The 26182-nt window shown below is 38.4% G+C and overlaps 1 protein-coding gene and 1 long non-coding RNA gene across 2 annotated transcripts in view; one reads left to right on the forward strand and one right to left on the reverse strand.

The window, feature by feature from the left end:
* Positions 1 to 8102, reverse strand: part of LOC144379359 (uncharacterized) — a 106517-nt gene extending 98415 nt beyond the window's left edge. Inside the window, exon 1 of the long non-coding RNA XR_013442202.1 lies at positions 7775 to 8102. This is a non-coding gene — a long non-coding RNA (uncharacterized LOC144379359). The remainder of the gene's footprint in view (positions 1 to 7774) is intronic.
* Positions 6842 to 26148, forward strand: BTG3 (BTG anti-proliferation factor 3). The gene is made up of 5 exons (XM_036091698.2): positions 6842 to 7133; positions 10535 to 10713; positions 14609 to 14746; positions 20456 to 20663; positions 25470 to 26148. The coding sequence occupies exons 2-5, from the start codon at positions 10541 to 10543 to the stop codon at positions 25707 to 25709; spliced, it is 759 nt and encodes a 252-aa protein (XP_035947591.2). The 5' UTR covers positions 6842 to 7133; positions 10535 to 10540; the 3' UTR covers positions 25710 to 26148.
* Positions 26149 to 26182: the final 34 nt, after the last annotated feature.

Consider the following 26182-nt stretch of genomic DNA (forward strand, 5'->3'; position numbering starts at 1 on the left):
TCCGACTCTTGATCCTGGCTAAGGTCACGATCTCTGGGGTTGTGAGTTTAGGCCCCGCACTGGGCTCCATGCTGGACCTAGAGCCTACTTAAAAGGAATAAAAAAAAGAAAGAAAGAAACAGGTAGGGAGTATAATAGGAGATGAAACAAGAGAGGTAGAAAGGATGGATTGCAGGAAGAAGGTAAGCAAGAGGGTGGCTATTGTGGGGCCTTCTAGACCACTTTAAGGCCTTTGTCTTTAATCACAGATGAAATGGGAGCAAGTGGGGTTTGGGGGTAGGCATAACATGATTACATTGTAAAAGGACCACTTTGAACTACCTTGCATAGAACCCAGCTGAATGAATATTGCAATAATTCACACAACAGTATAAACTAGGGAAATCATAAGGGAGATAAGAATACTCAGATTCTGGGTATGTTAGGTTGAAGCATACAAACTTGCCATTTGAGTGGCTCAAAAACAGTCAAAAAAATCAAAGGATGAGTCAAGAGGATTTGCTCATGGGTGGCCTAAGGGGTGTTGGGGAAATAAAGGAGTCATTGTTGACTCCAAAATCATTGGCCTGAGCCAAGGGTACAAGAGTTGTACTGAGATAAACAGTGCAGGAGAGGGGCAAGTTTAGTGAGGGTTGAGGGGCAAGGGCAAGCAAGGATTCACCTTGGGACATGTTATGTACGAAACACCTATGAGACATCCAAGTAAAGATGTTCATTAAGCTGTTAGTTATATAAGTGTGTCGTCTGAGCTGGAACTATTAATTAGTGAGTCCTCTCACAACAAACGGTGTTCAAAGCCATGAGATCAAGAGTTCAAATACGCAGGAAATGAGTGTAAAAAAAGAAGAGTGGTGCTTCCTGGCTTACTCCTTTTTGAAAGTCTTTCCTAGATCATTTTTTTTTCCCTGACTTGTAAATACAAATAAATGAATAATCTCACAATCTGAAATATTTTCTAAATATTTAGTTATGTATTTTTAATGAATTACCTGCTGAAGGGCCCCAGGCTGCCCCAAAATGTGCCACGATGGCATATTGATTATTTTGAGTTAAAGTTACTTAAGAAATAACCAGTGCAAGAAGAACACTCTGACCCTCCTTTGTCTCCTGAAAGCAGGAAATATATCTCCCAAGTGAAAGGTATGTTCCCTCTACCAGGAGGTAAAGAGACATCCTTATCACCAAAGTAGGGAATTCAGGGCGAAGAAGCCTATATAAACAAACCTTGTTACTTTTACTAATTTACTACCTAGACCGAATTCTGTTTAGAATTCCTTACTAATTGAAGCTTCTGAACATAAATTTACTTTGTCCTGTCAACCCCTCACAGATTTATGTTTCTTTGTCCAAAAAATATAGAAGCTACATGCCTTGGTCATTTCTTTAGGTCTCAGTTTTATTATTGGGCCTCTGTGCACACATTATTAAACTTTTTTTTCTCCTATTAGTCTGTCTCATGTCAATTTAATTCTTAGACCAGCTAGACGAACCTTGAAGGGTAAAGTTAATTTTTCCCTTTCCAACACTGCTTTAAAAATAATAAAATTGAGTAATATCTATACTATTGCAGAAAATTCAAAATAAAGAGCCATCACTTAATTTCAGGTATTCCAAATTAAACACATATCATATAGTTGAAAAACCCTAGTGAAATTAGCATAAACTATACACCCATATCAAAAGACAAATGAATTATATTCCCTCAATAGCTGTTGCTCTGAGACATTTTCACATCCTATAATTATTTACATTTTTATATAACATTTACGCTGAACATCTGGTGAGGAGTATTATTCTTTCAATTCATTTCAGTTCCTCAACACTATGAGAATTCAGTATTTACACGTCTGCAATTAAAAGCAAAAGCAAAATAAAATTACCAACCTAACAACTTTGTTCTACTGTTTGCTTCCTTCCACACCTATTGCCCCCATTGTGTTTTGGTTGTTGCTCATGATATACACAGGTCACAGCTAGTTTATTGTTCTCACCAACTTTTCTTCTGAGAAAAAAAAAAAAAAGTATCTGTGGGCACTTTAGACTAGTATAAAAACACTAATATATATATATATATATATAAAATATATATTACATGCTACCTATATATATTATATATATATAAATTTGTCACAAATCTCTGTCATGAATCTCTCATTCTCTCACTCCTTCTCGCAGAGAGAGATAAAGCTTTTATTTATATATATGAGATTATAAATATTTACATATATGTATTTCATACATATAAAGTTTTTTTAATCACAAAAAATGTTACTGAAACATTCCTACAAGGTAGAGAAAAACCTGACCTGCTGCAATTATCTCCCTAAAGCACTCCTGGGAGCACAATTACAAAGTATTTTTGCCAACCACATCACAAACAATTATTAATGTACTAACTTCAGTTCCATGTTTTGAGCTTCTCCTGGGCCAGGTGTGGAGTGGGAACATGTTCTTTATGGAAACATCTCTTTGGATCATCTGCTGACAAAGCACATTTTTAAAGCGTACCCATAATCACTCTAATTAGGCCATCAAATGTCAGGACTTGCTGTGTGAATTTGATTAATTCTAGCCATCTCTGTGGTGCAACTGAGAAGTGACCCTCCATTGGAAACAATTTCCTTATCCTACGGCCTTTCCCCCCTCTACCTGTCTGTACCGAAAAGTACTAAGGAAAGTTTGCAATGCTGCCCTTATAAGTCTGTGAAACTTCCTTTCAGCTGGGAGCCCAAGCATATCCAAACCCTTTTATATGCCTGCAATACTATTGCCTTTATACCTTTTTGTGACACTGAATTTATAATACAACTTGTAATATGTAAGGTAGATTGTTTACATATCTCTATCTTCCACTAGGTTGTGAGTCACTTATTTGTCCTATTTTGATCCTCTCTAATGGACAGACACAGTATTCTCAATGCTCTAGCACAAATATTTGACAAGGTATGCAGAAGAGGGCATGTGAACACATCCACTCCTCCCTCCCCCACTCTTCCCCATCCCCACCATCAAACAACTGAATGAAAAGAACAAAGAAAAATAAAACAAGCGGATTTGTTTTCTTAATGAAAACATGCCTTATATTGTTCACTAAGGGATTTGTATTTTTAAACTTAATTATCATTGTGCCTTTGAGGAAATACTATTGAATGGAGGTCACTGTGATGGTTAATCTTAGGTGTCAACTTGGCTAGAGCATGGTGCCAGTTGTTTGGTCAAACACTAGACTAGATGTTGCTGTGAGGGGTATTTTGTAGACGTGATTAATATTTACAATCAGTGGACTTTAAGTAAAGGAGATTACCCTTAATAATGTGGGTGGGCCTCAATCAGTTGAAGGCCTTATGAACAAAAATTGTGGTTTCCAGGAGTAGAATAAATACTACTTCCTCAAGATCATAACAGAAATCCTACCAATAGATTTTGGACTCCAGACTGCAACTTCAACTCTTGCCTGAATTTTCAGCCTGCCAACTAGCTGCCCTACAGAATTCAGACTTGCCAGCACCCACTATAGCATGAACCGATTCCTTAAAATAAATCTCTCTCTCCATTTACGCATCCTATTGGTTCTGTTTCTCTGGAGAACCCTGACTAACGCTGCATTTCGAAGTAGTTCTATCTTTTATAATACTTCTGAACCTTTTGCTAATTGAATATACCATATTCTTAATTTTCTTACATGGAGTTGGAGTAGGGGTTTATATACTACTTACTAATAGAAGTCAGTTTCTCTGTTGGTACAAAGAACAAGAGAGCTGTCAAAGGAACGCCGCAACAATGGCACATGTCCTGCCAAGCATGGAAATTTTATACCAGAGGTTTCAAATATGAAGCTCTATTTGAGCCCAGAGTGTGCAGCCTATCTAAATATTATACCCTACTCCCTAAGTTAGGAACATTTTCCTAAGCTGGTTTATACAAATTAACAAATCTTAAGCAATTACCAATAAAGAGTCTGAGTAGTTTGATCAAAACATTTTCTTCTAAAAAAAAATATGCCATATTTGGGGCATGGCTGGGGCAGGGAGGAAGGTTTCAACAATTAATGCAACTCAAAATAGGAGGTTGGTGTGCCCAGTTTCCATTGCCTCATTCATCAAGAGAGTTTGTGTTGTGACTCTTGGAAGTCAGTTTTATTGCATGATGTAATAGAGAAAATAATGAAGATTACAAATTTTCTTTATGCGTATGTGTTTTTAACCACTGCCAGTTTATGGATATTTAAGAAGTTGAAGCAAAAAAAGATTTAGTTTCTTTTAATTTAGCCAAATGGTTAGGTCCTAGAAATTTCTGAAGAAATATATTAAAGTGTTTTTAGAATTAAAGTCTGAGATCCCACTTGGTAGACCTCCAATGGCCCTCAGAGGTTGCACACTTTTCCCTGATGTTACATAACGGAACTCTCTCTGTCCACTATAAAAGCAACGGTTTTGTATTCCGATTTAAACTTGACATGTGGATTGAGAAGATGGTATTTGAAACTGTTCTGTTTACAATGCTGAACTTCTCCGAGCTCAAAGTAGTAACAGATTTTATTTATTTATTTATTTTTTAAAAGATTTTATTTATTTATTTGACAGAGAGACACAGCGAGAGAGGGAACACAAGCAGGGGGAGTGGGAGAGGGAGAAGCAGGCTTCCCGCCGAGCAGGGAGCCTGATGCGGGGCTCGATCCCAGGACCCTGGGATCATGACCTGAGCAGAAGGCAGACACTTAATGACTGAGCCACCCAGGCGCCCCTAAGGAATAACAGATTTTAAAGAGTTACACAGTTATTTAGTGGAAAATAAGTCCTGATTATGAAAGCAATTCATAGATTTTGGTGATTGAGTGAGTGTGAGTCGTGTTCTCTATGACTTTGGGATACCACCGCAAGAGGTGTGTGATTATAGACACTGACCTATTATGGCGGCTCATTTTCAAAACACACACACACACACACACACACACACACACACACACTTGCCTTAAACTTGTTCTAAAACTACCATACCCATTAACACACAGTATTACTGAACATTGGAGTTAACTGCGGAAAGGAATCAACTGTGAAAGGAAAAATACATATTAATGGGTAATTTTATCAGCTCTGCTTCCCTCTTCCAGCCTCCTAAAGAGGATCCTGCCTTGTAGATCAATTCTTTTGGGCTTTTGTCATTCAGAATCAGGAAGAAAGAGAGATGGGGGGAAAGATCTGAAGCACACCTCCAGGGCTGGAGAAGAGTAGGGCACGTTTTGAAAGATAGATGCATACAAGCAGCTATCTTATGTGAGAACAGTGGATGAGAGAAAAAAAGAGAGATGTTTAAGATATGTTGTTACGTATCTGCTTCACAGTGTTTGGACTATGAGAATTTTTTAAGAGTTATTTCAAAATTAGGTTTCAGGTATTTGCCTGTGTATTTTGAATATGGTCCCGCTCTAAGACTGGACTCTGTGGGTCACAGATTTATAAACATCACACAAAATACTAAACTCAAGCTATAGAAATTTCTGGACAAATTCTTAGTAATGTTTGTGGCTACTTAGCTCTTTTATGAAATTGTAGAGATAAACGCCTTTATCAGTAAAATAACCTCAATCAGATTGTTAGAGGAGTTTAGAATGATGAAAACACCCTCCTATCTCCTAGAACAGTCCAGGGTGTAAATATCAACATCCTCTTTAAATCAACCAATAAGTAGCCATAGGTCGAACAGTATAATTTTTTTTCTTAACAAATAAAACTTATTGTACTGGTTTTGGAATTTCCTATTTATTAATGCTAAAAAACATCGCTTTGAATTGTGAGTAAGCTATAATCACCAGAATCAGTAATAAAAATAATACCGTAATTTTAAAAAATTAAAATATTCATAGAACTGGGCTGAAAACATGCTCCTAGGCCTAGAAGGCAGTGAAGAATCTGGTCAATCTACAATTTCAACAATCAGTGCTTGAGCAATTTACATGTTTTAGCTGGAAACAGTGAAAACTGGCTCTCTTTCGCAAATAACTTTTAAAAGAAATATCTTGTATTTTCCTGGTCTGATGTATTAAAGTGCTTTCGCAAAACTAATAACATGGTGCAATTCAATGTAAAAGATTGGAGAGAGATGCTCCTTTTTTCAGAATGTTAAAATGTACCTTTTTCACATCTGTATTTGCTCAAAGATTAAGCTTTGTATCGCGGAAGCCCTGGAGTAGAAACGTCTCAGTAATAGAAAGCTTGGACTCTCAAGGTTTCATTCATTCGGCCAACATCCCTGGAGCCCCTCCTTTGTGCAACACACCTTACTCAGTGCCAGGCCGGAACATCAGTCAACGGGAGGTAGCCCCTGCTCCGAGGAAGCCTCCGGCCTGGCCAGGGAACGGCTCAACTGGGAGTTGTAAACAACCTAAAATATCACAGAGCAGCTACACAGTGGACCTGCCTGAAATTACCACAAAAAGGACGAGGATCCGTCCATAAATGCAAAGTCTCCCCTCCATCTGATATGGGTCGCCACCCCACCTCTCAAGAGCTGGAGCAGAGCTGGGTCTAGAACTCGTAGACGGATGTTGTCAGGGGGCAGGTTGGCAAGGAGAGACCAGAGGGGAAAGCGGAGGCCCAAGCGCGACCCCCGGATGGCGATGCAGCAGGTAGGGCGGGAGGCTGGCGGGGGTCAGCTCAGCCCTCCGCGTGGATCCCCACAGGGGAGCGAAGGCCGAGGTGCTCTGGGCCTAGCCGTCGGACTGGAAGGGTCTACGCGCCGTGCGGCCCGGGTCTCGGGGGCGGGCTCTCGGCGAAGCCCCGCCCCTCCGGCTCCTACCCCTCCCCCCTCCCCCGCCCCCCAAGGCGCGCTAGCCGGTCCCGCGCGGCGCCAACCCTTTCCCGGGTCATCGCCCCTCCTCTCTTCCGGGCTGCGAGCCCCCCGCGCGTCGCCTCAGGGCTGTGCTCGCTCGCTCGCGCGCGCGCGCGCGCTCTCCTGCCCGCCCGCCCTCTCAGCGCGCGCTCGGTCGCCCGACGACGCGGGAGCCACACGCTCCGGACTAGGCTCGCCGCGCTCGCTGCCGCCGAGCGCCGGCCCGCTGAGGCGGCGCCCTCGGTTCCCGGCCCGGAGACGGTCGAGACCGCCAAATCTGCGGCCCCAGGGCGGCGGCGGCGGCGGTGAGGAGACCGGGCCGGGGGGGAGGCGGACATGGTGGAGCTGAGGGCACCGGGAGGAGGGTGGTCCCGACGCCCCTGAGGCCACGTCGAAGGCTCGCGGCAGGCGGCGCGCCGGGGAAGGGGGAGGAGTGTGGGATCGAATCGGGTTGCATCGGCCCCGGCCCGGCGCGAAGAAAGGACTGTGGACGGAGGGGGGGTGGCCCGAGAGGGTTTCCGCGGGACCCTCGGCGGGATGGGGACGGAGGAGACGCCGCCTCGAGGCTCCTGCCACGTTTCCACCGCGCGTTACCCTCCGCTCGGGGTGGGCGACAGCCTTGCGCCTGCCCGCCCCCCTTCCGCGTCCGTGCGTTTTCTGGAGCCGGGGACCGGGCTTGCTGTCTGGGAGGGGGGAGGGTTCGAGCCCGAGGGGAGCCCCGTCCTGGATCCCAGGGCCACCCGGAGACTGGAGTCGGCCCGGTGGCAGCGGACCGGCGGGCGAACGGGAAGGCGCACCCTGCGAGGGAGGCTGTTTGGGGGGGAGGAGGGGGATGGGGCTCCCCGGCCCTTCCCCCTTAACTCGGGGAAAACCGCGATTGCAGAAGTTGGACGCGCTTGCAGGCCGTTCTTTCCAGAGTGGGTGGAGATGTTTGATGCCTACTCACCTAGCACTCTTAAACCCAAGCGTGAGTGCTGAGCAGCAGGTTTTGATGGCTTAAAAAGTCCAAGTCCCGGCCCCGTGGGAAATGCCGTCTCCTCAGCGTCCCGAGAGCCCGCCGTGTAACGCCGCTGAGGCTGGTCAGGGGCTCCTCACCCCCACGGCCAGGATCCCCGCTTCCTCAACCTTGGGAACGTCTGTCAGAAATACTTGTGTCTAGAAACGGTTGCGAATAGTCTTTCGTTAGAACACAGGGAAAAGTACAAAGTTATAAACTCCTGGAAGGTTGGGCTTGGTTTTCCTTTGGGTTTTACGCACGCCACTGTGAGCGGAGGAGCCTGTGGAACAAAGTAGAACTTGAGGAGCCGCCGCCGCGGCGACTACGTCCCAGGATGACGTCACCGTGCGATATTTAAAATGGGAGCTTTTCGCTCCGAGTGTGGGTGGAGGAATTGCGGCTACTTACTCGAGACGCCTAAGGTCTTATTGGCCCAGCTTGCTTCTAGTTTCGCCCTCTCTGACTTTATAACTCCGTCTTTCACCTTTTGGTACTCCCAGAATTCTAACTGGTGGGAGTGGGTTAATTTTTCTGCTATTCCAGGCATCATTCCTTCAAACCGGAAAAAAAAAAGTAATTCCATATGACTCATCTTGTGTTACAAGCAATAGCAACCACTAAGTGGTTCTTTCCTTCCTTTCTTTTATTTTTTGATATGAAACAGAACAAAACAAAAAGGAAAACAAAACCCTAAACTCAGATATGTAGAGCACAGTAGACAAATTTAATGAATGGGGAGAATGATACGGTTAAAGGATTCAGTACTTTTCTTTAGTGTGGTTCCTTGTTTTCTTTGGTGGATGGAAGCTAATGTAGTTCCATCAGCAAGCAACTTTCATCCCAAACCGTATATTAAATTGCAGTGGGTTTTCTTTTCCATTATAACGTGGTAGGATATAAATATAACTTTATAAAGTGGAAATGGCTCAACATTTTTCTTAGGAGGATGCCTCGGCAGTTGTGGAAGACTGGGGTTGTATGTACCTCCGCAGCTCTTATATCCAGTTCCTCTTGTCTGGTAGCTGGCCAGAAAAGGTGGATTTGGCATTCTAGGGTTCCAGTAGGAAGGTTTGGGTGTCTTCCCATCTGAGATCAGGGTGGGTGTGTGCTGGCAGCCATACCCACCCTGATCTGTAGAATTTATTTCACAGTGAGATCCCTTGTTTGAATTTGCACAAGGAGTAAAGGAATCATTCTGAGAGACTTTAAGAGGTTTGAGAAAACAAATGTGTGAGAACACAAACTATCAGCTAGGTTAGTTGGTTTTTATAGTAAACATAGCAGAAGCTGTATGTCTTTGATAATTGGCTCTGAAAGGGGTGATACTGCTTAGTAAATGCAGCATCTGAATAACTCCAAGTTACTTAAAGCAGCCAAATGAATGAGCTCATCACATAAAGACAGAATATACATCGAAACAATACCAGGATAATGTTTTTCCTTTATGGATTAATCAATGGTAAATCAGATCTGCCAAAAAGAGAGTCTTTCTTGAGGCAATTCCACAATGCAGCTAAATCTCTGATTATTTCTTATAGTTTAATTTTTCTGTGGATGACCCTGAATTTCTGTTCTCTTAAATGTTTTGATAGAACCACTGTTTTTGGTCATATCTTTTAGGTAACTATATCTCTGTTCCTGAAAGAATACTTACGGAAACTCAATGCTGGATTTTTTTCTTTATGTGTAACAGCTTTGTTATGCAAATAGGATTCACATAGCATACAATTTACATATTTAAAATCTACAGTTCATTAGTTTTATTATATTCACAAAGTTGTGTAGCCATCACCACAGTTAATTTTGGGATATTTTCCTCACCTTAAAAGGAAACCCTATATTCATTCATTGATGTCTCTCCTTTCCTCCCATCATTCCTGCCCCTAGGCCACTAATCTACTTCCTGTCTATATGGATTTGCCTATTCTGGAAAACTCATACAAATGCAATCATACAATATTTGGTCTTCTGTAACTGGTTTCTTTCCCTTAACACAGTGTGTTCAAGGTTCACCTCTGTTGTAGCATGTATCAGTACATCATTCCTCTTTTTGTTGCTGAAGAATATTCCGTTGCATGTATATACCACATTTATCTGTCCATCAATTGACAAATGTCAGTGTCCATCAGTTGGACATTTAGGTGCTTCTATTTTTTGGCTGTTAAGAATAATGCTGTGGACACTTGTGTACATGTTTTTGTGTAGAAATATGTTTTTGTTTCTTTTGGGTGTATAGCTATGAGGATAGAATTGATTGGTCTTATGGTAACTCTAACTTTTTTTAGGAATTACCGCTGTTTTCTATAGTAGCTATACAATATTGTGTTTTAAAGTTCAAATTATTTCACAGAATTTTAAACTTAAATTATTGTAGCTAAACCTTGACATGTTTAGTAAAAAGTATATAATGGTATCATTGTAGTGCTTCTCTTTGAGTGATATCTCTGATTTTATTTTGACCAACAGGAGCAATTTGGTGTGCTTTCTTTACTGAACTTCACAAAGCTAAGTGATAAGATTCTTAGTATTATAATAAGGTCTTTATGGCCTAACTTAGTGATTATTTGTTCCTTTTTCCAGATATGAGCCAATGAAACACAAGATAAAATTGAAAGAAGGGAGCTGTGAAGGAGGGATATTTTGCAGAGCTTTATCTTCCAGTTTTTGTGTTTTGTTTTTTTTGAGAAAAACTTTTATCTTTCTTTGCAGGGAAAGATGAAGAACGAAATTGCTGCTGTTGTCTTCTTTTTCACAAGGCTAGTTCGAAAACATGACAAGTTGAAAAAAGAGGCAGTTGAGAGGTTTGCTGAGAAATTGACTCTTATACTTCAAGAAAAATATAAAAATCACTGGTATCCAGAAAAACCTTCAAAAGGACAGGCCTACAGGTAAAGGATTAGACTGGACAGTTGGATTGGACTAAGAGGCTGATAGCTCCTGAAATGAGTACAAGGCCAGAGGACTGAAAGGTGTCTAGTTCATTTCTTTCAGTTTAACTGCAAAATACAGAACTCTGGGGTGTCTTTTGGTATTTTCTTTCCTTACGCATTTTAAAATACAGGTATTTGTTGATGGAGTCCCACTACCTGGACTTGGGAGGCCAATACTGTCAGCTCATGGGAGTTAGTCTTGTGGTTGTAGTTTGGCTTCTGACTGAATGCATTTCTTTATGTATCACAGGTACTTGAGGGTTTTCACGATTCTAGAGGACCCCTAAAACTCACCCATAAATGGGCATGGTAAGAGTTAAGAGAAACGAGTCTCTTTGTTTCTACAAATAAATTACATGTTACATGTTTTTGGAAAAAGTAAAAGTTTTATGGCAAACAAGAACTAAGAAAATTAGACCCCTAATGCATTGTTGACACAGAAATAATTTCACTGGGCGCCTGGGTGGCTCAGTCGTTAAGCATCTGCCTTCGGCTCAGGTCATGATCTCCAGGGTCCTGGGATTGGGCCCCACATGGGGCTCCCTGCTCGGCGGGAAGCCTGCTTCTCCCTCCCACTCCCCCTGCTTGTGTTCCTTCTCTCGCTGTCTCTCTCTGTCAAATAAATAAATAAAATCTTAAAAAAAATAATAATAATTTCATTTATACTATGCATAATTCTTTATGGTAGAAGCCACTGTAACTTTTATTGATGAGGGTAACTTATTACAACCTGCAACTGGTAAATATTAGCTCTACGATTTGAACTCAGGTCTAACTGACTCTAAATTCTTATGGGCTTCTGCACAACACAGTTTGACCATTGCCCTGTCTCTGAGAAGGAAAGTAACTCTCACTTGCAGCTGTCTTTTTGTACTCTGGTTTATAAGTTACATTTATAGCTTAGAGTAAAGAAGAGCAAGCTCCTGCAAAACATGTTCTGGCATGCTCATTCCCTAGTATTTATGTGATCACTGTGTTGAGAACCTGGGTTCTGCTAAATAACTCAGCTGTCAAACCGTGCCCCATTTGTGGAGGTGGCCACAAAAAAGTAAAAGTAGAACAGTTGTGACTACAGAAATTCTTTTATTTATGCATATTGCTGCCCCCAAAGTTTCCTTCTCAAATCAGCACTTCTGTGCTTTGATGTTAAAAGGACTTCCTTTCAGTCACTTAGCTCTTAAAAGTGCAAGACTATTCAGGGAGTCTACAAAGGAAGTGGAGATATGATTTGTTTAGTTCTCATTTGCTGAAAGCCACAGGTGAGCATGTTTTCTATTGAAGAGTCAAAGTTTTGATACATTTTCCTCTTCATTTTTATCCCAGGAGGTTTCCTAGTAAATTGGAAAATGTGATAAAGTAGAAACGTGGATGTTCCATATAAAGCAGACTCCAGTTATTTTTTATCTTCTCACTTGATTCTCTTAATTTTTTTCCTGCACATCTTCATTTCTGATAGAGTGAACAACTTTTGTGAGTTAGAGCTGTTGAGGCTTTTTACACTGATGTAATTGACATTGGACAAAGGCTTTTGGAAGTGCCAAACCAACTTTTTACTATTACTGAGAAAAAAGAGACACTGTCAAGTAAATGCTTAAAGGTCAGACAGTATACAGTTTCATTTCCATTAATTCTAAAACTTGAGGAAAAAATTAGCTAAACAGGATTAAATTGGCATATGATCAGAAGTATCATTATTGAGTCATTTTGAAGCTGTCTTTGAAGTAGAAAACTATTAGACTTAATGGTGGGTTGTTACTATTATAAAAATGAATAGAATATAGGATTAGCCAGAGTGAGACTCTTGAATCCATAGAGTAGGTTGGAAGTGTTCTTTTTCTTCTAAAGTGTTTATAAATTAAAATTGTTTCTCCACAATATCTACAACTAAGAGGCTTTTGGAGGGCAATTTGGCAATATTATCAAGATCTGTAAAAATACTCCTATTCTTTGAACAGTAAGTCTCCTAAAAATCTATTCTAGAAGTATAATCAGAAATGCAGATAAATATGTATGAATATGGATGTTTCTTACACTGTATAATTGCAAAAAATTGGAAAGAACTGTCAACATTAAGTAAATGATAGAGTGTTTTTATGCAGCTTTTAAAATCCTGTTTTTGAAGACTGCTTAATGGATAAGTAGTCGCAGTATAGAGTTAAAAAAACAGCACAAAAATATGTAAGATATGCAAATGAAGCAGAGTCTCTAAGCATCTTTATTTACATATATGTTTTTTAAGCTTAGAGCCTACATCACCCTTATTTTAGATAACAAAAACACATACTTCTAAGATCTATCTCCTTACCTATAACTGCTTTTGATCCTGGGGCACATGGGACTTTTGAATCAACCTACACAACACTGGAATTTGTAAACATAGACCATCTTAAAGAAGGGAACAAATAGCATCTTACATGCTGTAAAACAATTTTTTTTACTCTGAATTGCTTACTTGTTAATGGTCATGTTAAGATTAGCACAGACAGAATAGGATATTTAATAAAATCGACTTTGGAGTCCAGTGGTCCAGATAATACCCCCGGATTCACCACTTTCTAGTTGTGAAGTTGGGCAAGTTACTCAACTCTGCCTCCTTTCTTTCTTACAGTGGGGAAATGGTATCTAACTTACAGGATAATTGTGAGAATAAAAAGTTAATACATGTAAAGCACTTAGGAAACTGTCCATTGTGTAGTAAACCTTCAGAAAGAGTTATTATTACTATTTAGAAATCTCTATTAGCTGTTACTTAATGAGAACTTTTTCACTGTTGTAAGTGAAAATTGAAATCAAATAATTTTTTAAAAACTTTAAACAGCATGTTCTATTGATGTCATTGTATTTAGTGGTATAATTACTATTTGTCAGTGAACTTGTATTTTCCATATTTGAGAGCTTTGCATCTGAGGAAGAGGTGAAATGACTTAATCTAAATTCACCTAATAAATAAGTACTAGGACTAGTACTAAAACCTGACATCTCTTGATTGATTTCTTAGTTGTAGAAGCAGTAAATACTTTTATTGTAGCCACCATTTCTGTACATAAGCAAAATGTTTACTTTAACATGTATTTTTGCTTTCATCCTGGGAGCTACCTTTGAGCATTCCATTAGGTAGATGTGATATTTCTTAGGTTTAAAAAATGGAATAGAGGCTCTATTGATTTAGTTTTGGTTTTTTTTGTTTCGTTTGTTTTTTTCTGTTATTTTGACTTTTTTTTTTTTAATGAAAACCCTTTGGTAACAAATAAATGAGATAAGCCAGTAACACTTTGGATTATATTTTAATCATAACTATGTAATATGAATGGTTCTGTGTCCTGGACTGATTATATATTTATAGAACAATTATAGGTGAAGAAAAGGACACCTTTCTTAACACTGTCTGGGATTTATAAGCAGGGAAAGACCAAAACATCACAAGAATTTCAAAATATTTGAAACATTGGTTAAGGTCTATTGTTAGTTGGAGATTTTGTTATATAGTAACCTGACCTGTTAATACTTCTACCTTTAGAGCTCTAAGTAATTTCATGTAGCTTTAATGCTCCTTGGTCTTTTAATGTACATGTGAGATTCAATAGTTTCTGGCTAAAATGATGTAAAACCAGTTCTTATGATTTCCCTGGGCTCGGACGGATGCCCTCCTCTTTTCACCAGGCTGAGTAGTCTTACTGATGATGCTGCCTCTTTGCCTTCAGTTCACATTTATTACCTATTTAGGATAGATATGCTCCTGGTTTCTCCATCAGGGTTGGTTTGTTTTAAATTCACATTGGCAAATACTAATACTATAACAAGGTTTATGATTAATATTCAGTTAAAGTATTAACATTACTCTACTTTCTTGTAGATGCATTCGTGTCAATAAGTTTCAGAGAGTTGATCCTGATGTCCTGAAAGCCTGTGAGAACAGCTGCATCTTGTACAGTGATCTAGGCTTACCAAAGGAACTCACTCTGTGGGTGGATCCGTGTGAGGTGTGCTGTCGGTGAGTTCTTGAGTGTGCCAGCTGAACTGATTACCATGCTGGAACTGATTTTATGAACTTCTCTCAGGTACTGCCTGCTTGTGTGTCTTTTTGGCTGGAAGCTGTTGTTTGGGCTTTCTCAGTTGTGAACTTTGTAATCTGAAGGTGAAAGACTAGTTACATTCCTTTTTTACAGCTAAAGAAACTTAAAAACTTGATTGGGTAGGGTTTTTCTAGGGCTCTGCCAAGAAGTTTATTATATACCAAGAAGCAGAATTTAGACACCTAGACTTCTATAGGTCAGTTATTGTCTTTCATTGGTGGTACACCTGTCTTTCCCCTCTTCAAATTAGGAAAGAAGTTAAGCCCAGGGCGCCTGGGTGGCTCAGTCGTTAAGCGTCTGCCTTCGGCTCAGGTCATGATCCCAGGGTCCTGGGATCGAGTCCCGCATCGGGCTCCCTGCTCGGCAGGGAGTCTGCCTCTCCCTCTACTCCTCCCCCCTGCTCATGATCTCTCTCTCGCTCTCTCTCAAAAAAAAAAAAAAAAAAAAAAAAAAGGAAAGAAGTTAAGCCCAAATAGTAGTGGGTAATAATAACTTTTGCTTCGTTTTTGTTTCTGTTTGTTTCTATTCTTGCCTCCCTCTCCCTTTTTGATTTTTAAGTGACCTAGTATTATTTTCATGGTTTTGTTTTTATAGTGGAAATTATTTCTCATCTAATGAGCAGAATTGTAAAAGGTGAGTGTTAGGTATGTTATCTAATTGAATTCCATTCATTCTAAAAAACATCAGTTGTGGACCAGGCATTCTTAGTTGTGGTTTTTTTTAAGATTTTATTTATTTATTTGACAGAGAGGGAACAGGAGCAGGTGGAGTGGGAGAGGGAGAAGCAGGCCTCCCGTGGAGCAGGGAGTCCTATGTGGAGCTCGATCCCAGGACCCTGGGATCATGACCTGAGCCAAAGGCAGACGCTTAACAGCTGAGCCACCCAGGCACCCCGGTTGTGGGGTTTTAAAAAATGAAAGGACATTCTGCTGTCAGGTTGTTCAAAGTATAATAAGGGAGAAGAAAGAATAAGCAGATTACAACAGTGTGATTTATGCTGTAATAGAAATATGTACAAAATGCAGTGGTTGGTGGCACAAAGAGAAGGTTACTGCCTTTGCTGGGAATTAGAAAAAACTACCAAGTGGGGGATTCTAGAGCTGGGTGGGGAAAGATGCAGTTGACCAAATGACAGGGTGGGAAGGACATTTCCAGGCAGGAAGAATTCGGATGAATAGATGCATGGAATCCCCAGCAAGTGATTTCCTACAGCTGTTCCTTTAGGGTATTTCTTTTTGGTTTTAAGTGCATTTCAACCTATTGACTACAGTAGAGATGCTTTTTGATGCAATCCTAATATATTCCAAAGGTGGTCATAGCCTTTGACCTGATCTCCAACAATAAAAGTAGAGGTGATGACATGTCATGACAAAAATACATGGTAATTCTTCCACTGAATTATTCTGGACCACCATGGAGCTACTTGGTATAAGCTGTTTGTGTAAGCTTCTTGCTTTGGGAAACTTAGGTACTAGATTATCCAGCACTTCTTTCTCAGTTAGAAAAAAGAGCAAGACATCTCAATTTTGGTCCAAGAAGGTAAAACATATTTAGATTCTGGGACTAATTTAGGACTCATCTTAAGCTAAGGTCAGACTTTATAGACGTTGGCCACTGAACCCCTGCTGAAGACCTCAGTATATAAGAACTAGCTATCACAAAGTTACTATATTGAATTGTTTACTTTTTTATTAGGTCTGCACTTAGATCCTGACTCACTTATTTAACACACAGCTTTTCAGCCATAAAAAATTATAAGCAGTGTTTGAAAGGGGCTTTTTCATGTAGTTATAAAGCTACCAAAAGAATATCATATAGTCTTATGTGGAGGCGGGAGCAAAAAAGCTAAAGAGTTGGCAAAATGTATTATCAGCCAGTCAAATAATGAGTATTTAATACGATGATTTTACATCATTAGGGAAATGTTTCTATGTTCAAAGATGCTTAAAAAGTTGGGTAATTATATAAACATTTTGGGCATATTTATTTGAAATGGCTTAAACTAAATCTTGGCACCTGAAGATAAAAGCTTTATATAAATAGACCTTCTGCTTAAGTGGATACTTCATTACTTAATGATTCCAGATAATGAAAAATTATTCTTTCATCTTATTAATATATGAAAATTTAATATATGAAAATCTTTGCATTCAGTAGCCTTTTAATAATTTTACACACAATTAAAATTTTGCCAAAAATTGGCAGTGATGTGATATTTTTTCACAGCTAATAGAAATCACCTTCAGAATGTGGGGTACTCATTCCATGATAATAAAACTCCAAAGAAAGACATGCTAGCGATTGAGTAGAGGTGATTGTAAGTTAATAGAGGAGATTGCAATATTGGTTAGTGCTTTGGGACCAAAACTGTAAAGATAAATATTCTGAAAATTAAAATAAAGCTAATCTAGCAGTTATATAATTGAACAAATATCTGAGAGTCACTAATAATAATAACTCATTGGTACACTAGAGACTAAACTTATAAAAAAATTGAAATGCACTGAAGGGAACATTCTTCATAGTATGACTGAGTTATTCCATCAGGATAAAATATTGGAAGTATACAAAGTGTTATATAGTTAGAAAGGTTATCATTTATGGGGCGCCTGGGTGGCTCAGTCGTTAAGCGTCTGCCTTCGGCTCAGGTCATGATCCCAGGGTCCTGGGATCGAGTCCCACATCGGGCTCCCTGCTCAGCGGGAAGCCTGCTTCTCCCTCTCCCACTCCCCCTGCTTGTGTTCCCTCTCTTGCTGTCTCTGTCAAATAAATAAAATCTTTAAAAAAAAAAAAAAAGGTTATCCTTTAGTGAACTATGTGAGGAGATACAGAATAGATAACAGATCCTTCCTATAAAGAGAATGCCTGAGAATGGCTCATAGCTTTCTTATCTATCCAACATACTGTATACCCTTTTTTTTGTAATTTCTGTAATCCTTTTCCTGATACAACAGAACATTAGATACTATTAATTTGTTTCAAATTAACTAAATTGGACTTAATTTTAGCAGTGTGTGGTTGAAAAATGGAAAGTTTAAAAGTTGTCCATTACTAATTCTAAGACATTAACTGCACACACTAATGTTACAATAATATAGTAAACTGCTTCACTTACCATGAAGAGAATTCTCATACCAAAATCCTAGAAAGGGAAAGATGTGGTACCTAATTGAACTTGCATGTCAAAGAAATCTGAGTTAATAAAGCTAGATGTCTGCCCTTGATTTAGTTTTCTGTTTCTACAAAGGTAAGGGATTTTTCTCAAATTGCCTGCCTTTCTGTTTACTTGAATTTTGACTCCATTAATGGGCAAAACTGAAGGTAGGCCTAAACCCATTGTTAATATTGCTGATATTATTAACATATGAATTAACCTTTGTATTGAAATTTGTTGAGTCTTTAAACCCAGGGCAGGATGGAGAGGTAAATTTCCATTGCTAAAACTTAGCTAAGTAGACTGGAAATTATAGTACAAGAGTTCTGTGTTGTGAAGAACTTGCCAACTGCTCAGGCATCTTATACTAGGAGGAATCGCTAGCTGAAGACCAACCAGTATCCAGCCAGTTCCAGCTTTCTTGCCCAGCAGATCGGAAACTGTGGCCTGGAGACATTAAATGACTTGCCCCTTGTCACAGAGCTAGTTAGTGGGAGAGCCGGAACCAGAAACATGTTCAGTGCTCTTTCCACCATCTGTAGCAACTGCTTTTATGAGATAAACTGAAAAAGAATAGAAAAGGGAGTTATGTCCCATATTTAGGTAGCATTTATGGCCCCATTCAGCCTGTGTGAGAATGGAAGACAGCACAGCTATATAAAGAAGTAGAACTCATCTGTGAGGCTACATGATTTCCATAAAACTTTCAAAGGCTTTATTGCAGCTTGGCCTTTTACTTTATTATACATATCCTGATTCAGAAATAATTTGAGACAAGACTTACCTCAAAATGAAATTGACATAGTTATTATTAACCCTGTTTCTCTCTTTTTTTTTTTTTTAAGATTTTATTTATTTGACAGAGAGCGAGAGAGAGATCACAAATAGGCAGGCAGGCAGAGGGAGAGGGAGAAGCAGGCTTCCCGCTGAGCAGGGAGCCCGATGCGGGGCTCGATCCCAGGACCCCGGGATCATGACCTGAGCCGAAGGCAGACGCTTAACCTACTGAGCCACCCAGGCGCCCCTAACACTGTTTTTCTATCCAGGTTTTTGTTTTTTTAAGCTTAAAATTACCTTGTCTCCCTAACTTTAATTACATATTGTATAAGAACTGCTTAACAATTCATTTTCTTTGTCCCAACACTTATAGAAATTGTTTCATAGTGTTTATGTTGTGCAGTCTTACTCAAATAGATTTGTGGGTTTCTCCTATTCTCCAAATGAAAACTAGTTTTACGGGGCACCTGGGTGGCTCAGTTGGTTAAGCATCCAACTCTTGATTTCAGCTCAGGTCGTGACCTCAGGGGCATGAGATCAAGCCTGCATTGGGCTCAACACTGGGCGTGGATCCTGCTTAAGATTCTCTCTCTCCCTCTCCCCATCCTCCCCTACACCCCTTCACTACTTGGCCACGTGATCTCTCTCTCTCTCTCTCTCTCTCTCTCTCTCTCTCGGGGGAAAAAAAAAAAAACTGCTAGTTTTACTATTAATTATGCTATCTTCCCTCATTGCAGAATTTATTTTCCTTTTTTTTTTTAGTAGCCAACAGCCAAAGTTACATATTCTAACAATTAATTTTCTAGCTCAAGGCTCTAAAAATATTTTGGTATGATTAAAAGTAAAATAAATTTTACTTTTTAAAAAAAAAATTAAGATGAGAAGTGAGTTTTCCTAGGAATCTCCATGAGGTAAGCAATATAATTCAAGAAAAACCCCTTTATTTTCAGGGGTTATTTGTTTTTCAGTTGCCTCAGTTCTCATTTTTGTCAGTGTGGATACAGGCAACCCAGGCCCCTCTTTTATTTAATCATGGTAAAAATAAATCTCAAAGGAAATGTCTAGTTAATTTGTGACTTGAATTACAAGTATCTACATTACAGTGGTTAAAAACACATTAGAAAATTTTGCTGTACAGCCAGTTTAATGGTATATACAAAAATGTAATCAAAACAGTGAATTTCTCTTTAGTGTTTTAAACAATTATTTTTGTTAGTGGCAGTAGGAAAGAAAATTGGGAAGAGAATGGAATCACTTTTATTTGCATTAAATAAGCCAGAGGTAGAAAATGATGGTCTGCCTATTGGCATGGAATTGGGTTACGATATTATATATATATATATTTTTAAGATTTTATTTATTTATTTGACAGAGAGAGAGACAGAGAGGGAGCACAAGCAGGGGGAGTGGGAGAGGGAGAAGCAGGCTTCCCACCAAGCAGACAGTCTGATGTGGGGCTCGATCCCAGGACCCTGGGATCATGACCTGAGCCGAAGGCAGATGCTTAATGACTGAGCCACCTAGGCGCCCCTGGCTTAAGATATTATATTATGTAGGGTTATGTTCTGGGAGGGTTCCTTCTTTGCTTTGGACCAATGGCATATCCAAGCCTGTTTGATTGTTTTTATGGACAATTTCTTGCTTTTGTTGATGGCACTTCAAGGTTTATGAGTTTGTTTGTTTTTTTAATCCTTAGGTATGGAGAGAAAAACAATGCATTCATTGTTGCCAGCTTTGAAAATGAGGATGAGAACAAGGATGAAATCTCCAAGAAAGTTACCAGGGCCCTTGATAAGGTTACCTCTGATTATCATTCAGGATCCTCTTCTTCAGATGAAGAAACAAGTAAGGAAGTAGAAGTGAAACCCAGTTCGGTGACTGCGACCCCAAGCCCTGTGTACCAGGTAACCATGGAATGGCTCTCTAGTAAAGGTTGTGACCTTGCCAGGTCATTCCAGGTAGTCCTGTTCATGTTGCCCAGGGTTTCTGATTTGAGATTTTGAATACCAGTTCTTTTCCACATCAAAGGAAGCTGTTCCTTTGAGATGTAAAGGGGCATCCTGAGTCACTTTATCAAGGGTCTGCTTTTACTACTCAATTAAGTAGGATAAGTACATTTTTTTAATTAATTTATTTATTTATTTATGAGAAATATATTTTAAAAGGTGTGGGAAAGACTAGAAAAAGTCATGGTGATAAAACATTCCTATTTTAAAAATCTTTATTGTATTAAAAAGTAGGTATTCAGTTTTTGTAGTCTTCAACACTTCTGATTCATACCGTTGAGTTTAGCTTTCTTTTCTCCATGATTAAAGAGAAACTTCACTGAAGTATATGAGTTAATTTTTCACTCAAGTCAAAACACTACCTCCTTTACTTCAACAGTTGAAGCAACCATGCATGCACTTACAAATTCGTCCACTTATTTATTATTTATACCCCACATAACCAAAGAATATTTAATATACTTTAAAAAATTCTCAATATGATAATACTCTTCGACAGAAAAGATAAGTCGAAAGAATTTAAAGAAATCTTTTGAGTTGAGCCTTACTCTGTACATGTACTTTTTTCTAATTTTGAGTGTATTTTAAAATATACCTATTTTTATTAATTTGGCCTTAATTAGACATAATGAAACATAACAGGTTCATGGTAGGGTTGGATTGAGTTTCAGTAAGAATTTAGACCTGAGTAAGAGTTTTGAGTATGAGAAACTAAATCTTTCAATTCACCATACATTTATGTAATGAACATGCTTTCAGTATAACTTAATTTTTCATTTCTCTCTTTTTTTTCATTTGTTGAATTATCCTTCTAGGCTTATGAGGAAGACTAGTTCTGAGGATTATCATTTTTAGGGATATATGTATATATGAATATTGTAAGATAACATGCACTTGCTTTAAACAACTTCAAACAGTGTAAAAGAGTGTAATAGTGACCAGGTCTTCCCACACTACCCCAAACCACCAGTCCTGTACCTTTCCATGGAAGTATTCATTACCAGTTATATTTGTATTCTTCCTGAGAGATTCCCTATATAGATAAGTAAACATAATATTTGTATTTCAGGTATCATTTTTAAGACTTTTGTCATAAATTTGGGGCTTTTTTTTTCTCTGCATGACGTATTATATACTCTAAATTACAGTTGTTAAATTGCCTGGAATTCATTCACATGTGGCAATTTTATCTCAGAATTTTATTGTTACTCAACAAAGCAAGAAAGTCAGTCTCAAATTGAATTGATTGCTGCTGATATTTTACAAGTAAATTGACCTTTAATTTTTAGATTTTCCTTTTAAATTGTATTTATTTCCCCCCATGTTGCGAAACTTTTAGGATAAAATTATAACAAAGGCATGGAAATTGAAATGTCTTTTGTATGCTTTTAAAATAAAACATTTTTACTTGACATTATATTCACTAACAAAACATTTCATGACAGAGAAGCATGGCTGTTAAAAGCTATTGTGTAGAAAGCTGGTGCAAGTGGCCCACTTTAATCTTTTCTTCCTATCCACGTTTTCATCTTGAACCTGCTGAAAGGTTTAAAAGGGGGCTTATCAAAGTAAGGATACAAAGTTCCTAGCTTGGGATCTTTGTTCTCTTAGGAGTCTGTTTTTTAAAGGTACCCCCAGAGATTACTCTACTAATTAAGAAGTGAAGATTGTCATTTCTCCCCAGATTGATCCATAGATGCAACTCAGTATCAATCAAAATCCCAACAAGATTTTTCTATAAAGTGATAAATTGATTCTAAAATTTATAAAAAGGAGAATCAATTTAGAGGCCTTACACTTATATAAAGCTATTATGTCTATCAAGACAGTGTGGTAAAGATTTAAAGACACAAATATGTTAATGGAACAATATAGAGAGCCCAGACACAGACTTGAATGTGTACAGTCTTTTTTTTTTTTTTTTAAGGAAAGTGTCAGAGCAGTTCAGTAGGGAAAGTCTTCAAGAACTGGTACTAAACAATTGGGATACTCTATATAGGAAAAAAAAACAAACCTAACTTCTTCCTGACAGCATACACAAAAAATTTAATTTGAGATGGGTCATAGACCTAAACATAAAAGCTAACTCTGACACTTTCAGAAGAAAATATTGAGAGATATCTTTATTATTTGAGATAAAGATTTCTTCCAGGGGATACAAAAAACACAAGAAAAGAACTTGATAAATTTGACTTCATCAGAATTTAAAATCTTTGCTCATCAAAACAAACCATTAAGAAAATGAATGGAATGGGCAAAGCATAGACTGGAACAAAATATTCTCAGTACATACATCAAAGGACTTGTTTCTGGAATATACTTTATAAATCATTCCTATAAATCAATAATAAAAGACAAACGACCCAATTAAAAATAATGGGCAGAAGATGTGAATAGACACTGTACAAAAGAAGTTATATAAATGTCCAGTAAACACATGAAAAGGTGCCTAACCTTATTTGTCATCTGGGAAATGCAAATTAAAACGACAATGAAACACTACTTCTTCCAGAATGGCTAAAATTAAAGTCTGACACCACCGATTGTTGGCAAGGATATGAAGTAGCTGAATTCATAAACTGTTGGTGGGAGTGTAAAATGGTATAACCACTTTGGAAAACTCTGGCATTTGTTAAATATGCATCTACACTATTACCCAACAATTACACTCTTAAGTATTTAACAAGAGAAATGAAAATAAATATCTACAAACTCATGTATTAGAATATTCTGTTTATAGCAGATTTTTTCATAATAGTAAAATGGAAAACAACCAAAATGTCCATTAACAGGTAAATGGGAGAAAAATTGTGAGGTATTCACACAGTAGAATAATAGCAATAAAATAGGATGAACTAATAATAGACACAATATGGAAAGACCTCAAAAACATTTGATTGAGCAAAGAATTTTGCCATACACAAAAGAATACATGCTAAATGATTCTATTTACATGAAGTTCACAAACAGGGAAAACTCAGTCTGGTGACAGAAATCAGAGCAGTGGCTGCTTGTGGGGTGTGAGGATTAACTGGAAAGGGTAACGTAAGCTCCAGAATTTTGTCTTCTTTCTGATAGGGTTGTTTTTTTTTTTTTTAATAAAGATCTTATTTTTAAGTAATCTGTACACCCGAAGTGGGGCTTGAACTCACGACCCCAAGATAAAAAGTCTCATACTTCTCTCACTGAGCCAGGCAGGCACCCCTTCTTTCTGACAGTTTTAAAACCTTTTCAGCATCCCAATATAAAAAGAAATGAAAACATTTCATTTTGCTACCTGTTTGTAGTATAGGTCAATTATTAGTTGGAACTCTAAATTCTTTCTTATTTCTTCATTATTTTGTATAATCAAGAATTAACTATACTAAAGTTACTCATTGAAGCATTATTTTATTTGTTGTGCATTGTTTTGTTTTTTAAAGATTTTATTTATTTATTTGACAGAGAGAGACACAGCAAGAGGGAACATAAGCAGGGGGAGTGGGAGAGGGAGAAGCAGGCTTCCTGTGGAGCAGGGAGCCCGATGCGGGGCTCCATCCCAGGACCCTGGGATTATGACCTAAATCAGAGGCAGATGCTTAACGACTGAGCCACCCAGGCGCCCCTGTGCATTGTTTTTTAATAGTAAAACACTGAAACAGCCTAAATGTTCCATCATTGGGACACTAGTTAATTTTTAAGTTGCGGCATAGTCATTGCATTACATCTAGCTGTAAAATAATGGAAAAGGAATTTATGTATTGATATGAATGTCTCTGAGATGTATTTGTCAAGTGTAAAAAAGAGTAAACAAAATTGTATGTGCATGTTTTTTAAAATGTGTGTATAGATGTACCCCCAAGTACATGCATGAAATATTTCTAAGGGCATACACAAAAAAAAATAATTCGTGTCAGTTGCCTCTGAGAGGGTAACTGGGTAGCTGATAATCAGATAAAGAGGGACTTTGTCCTGTATATGCTTTTATACCTTTTGTATTTTCTATGATATGAATACAATTTTATACAGAACATAAATTTTAAAATACCTGAACATAAATTTTAAAATACTTGTACTAAAAAGAGAAGATTAGAAATCAGAGAATTCGGAAACTCATAGTCACAAGGTATAGCATTCTGAGCAGGGGGTCCAAAACTGTTGATAACTTTTTGAGTAATGTGAACTTGATGTCCCATTTGACTTAGGGGATAATCTAAGACTGTTGTTCGTAAACACAAACTGGCTACATCAGAATCACCTACATTGTGGTCAGAATACCTGGCCTCTGATTCTAAAATTTTGTTATTCTTACTGTTCAGTAGACCAGGGCTAGGGCATGAATATTCTGTGTTTTAAAAGCTTTTTAGGTGACTCCTTATTAACCAGCCAGCTGTGGAAACCACTGTTCTAAAACATGATAGGTCCTTTCAGCCTTCCATTGATTTCTGTTTTGATCTTTTCTGGTTGTTTTATTTATTTTTGTTTATTAGAGTGCTGTTTTGTGTTTATTCATTTTCATTCATTCAGAAAACTAATCAGTCACCTCTTACATAGGAAGTTTTTAACATATTTAGATCTGACCATAGAAATGTCACTTAGACCTACTCTTAAGGGTATGGGTGAGTGATTCTGTTTTTCTTCAGTGGGTAACCTGGAAATTCACCTTGTTTTTACATGTGACTAATTTTTCCTTTGAATTAACTTACTGTTTTCTCTTTCATGCAGATTTCAGAATTGATATTCCCTCCTCTTCCAGTGTGGCACCCTTTGCCCAGAAAAAAGCCAGGAATGTACCGAGGAAATGGTCATCAGAATCACTACCCTCCTCCTATTCCATTTGGTTATCCAAATCAGGGAAGAAAGAATAAGCCGTATCGCCCAATTCCAGTAACATGGGTACCTCCTCCTGGAATGCATTGTGACCGGAATCACTGGATTAATCCTCACATGTTAGCACCTCACTAGCTGCTTTTGATTCTGCTGGTGTCAGTGTTGAGAGAAGGTAGAATAAGCCTGACCACATTAAAAGTTAAAAGTTCATACTCATAGTAGTAAAGTTAGATGGGCCAAACCGTCAAACTTATTTTTATAGAAAAGTTATTGATAATAATCTTTCTTAAAAAATATATATGCACTTTAGATATATTGATATAGTTTGAGAAACTTTATTAAAGTTAGTCAAGTGCCTGAGTTTTTAATATTGGACTTGAGTATTTATATATTGTGCATCAACTCTGTTGGATACGAGAACACTGTAGCAGCAGACGATCTGTTCTAGCACCTTTGAGCATTTACTTTATGGAGAGTATGTAAGTTATTTATACACAAGGAAATCTATTTTATGTCATTGTTTAGAAGAATTGCGTGAGATCATGTAGTTGCAAATAAAAAGTAGTTTGAGGCATGACAATGTGTGCTTCTTTTCTGTGCATAAAAAA

This window comes from Halichoerus grypus, chromosome 1 (genome assembly GCF_964656455.1).
Source record: "Halichoerus grypus chromosome 1, mHalGry1.hap1.1, whole genome shotgun sequence".
Classification (NCBI taxonomy): Eukaryota; Metazoa; Chordata; class Mammalia; order Carnivora; family Phocidae; genus Halichoerus; species Halichoerus grypus.

Coding starts and splice junctions, on each gene's coding strand:
- BTG3 (XM_036091698.2), top strand. CDS start 10,541: ATGAAGAACGAAATTGCTGCTGTTGTCTTCTTTTTCACAAGGCTAGTT. Junction 10,714..14,608: donor TCAAAAGGACAGGCCTACAG/GTAAAGGATTAG, acceptor ACTTTCTTGTAG/ATGCATTCGTGTCAATAAGT. Junction 20,664..25,469: donor CCCCAAGCCCTGTGTACCAG/GTAACCATGGAA, acceptor TCTTTCATGCAG/ATTTCAGAATTGATATTCCC.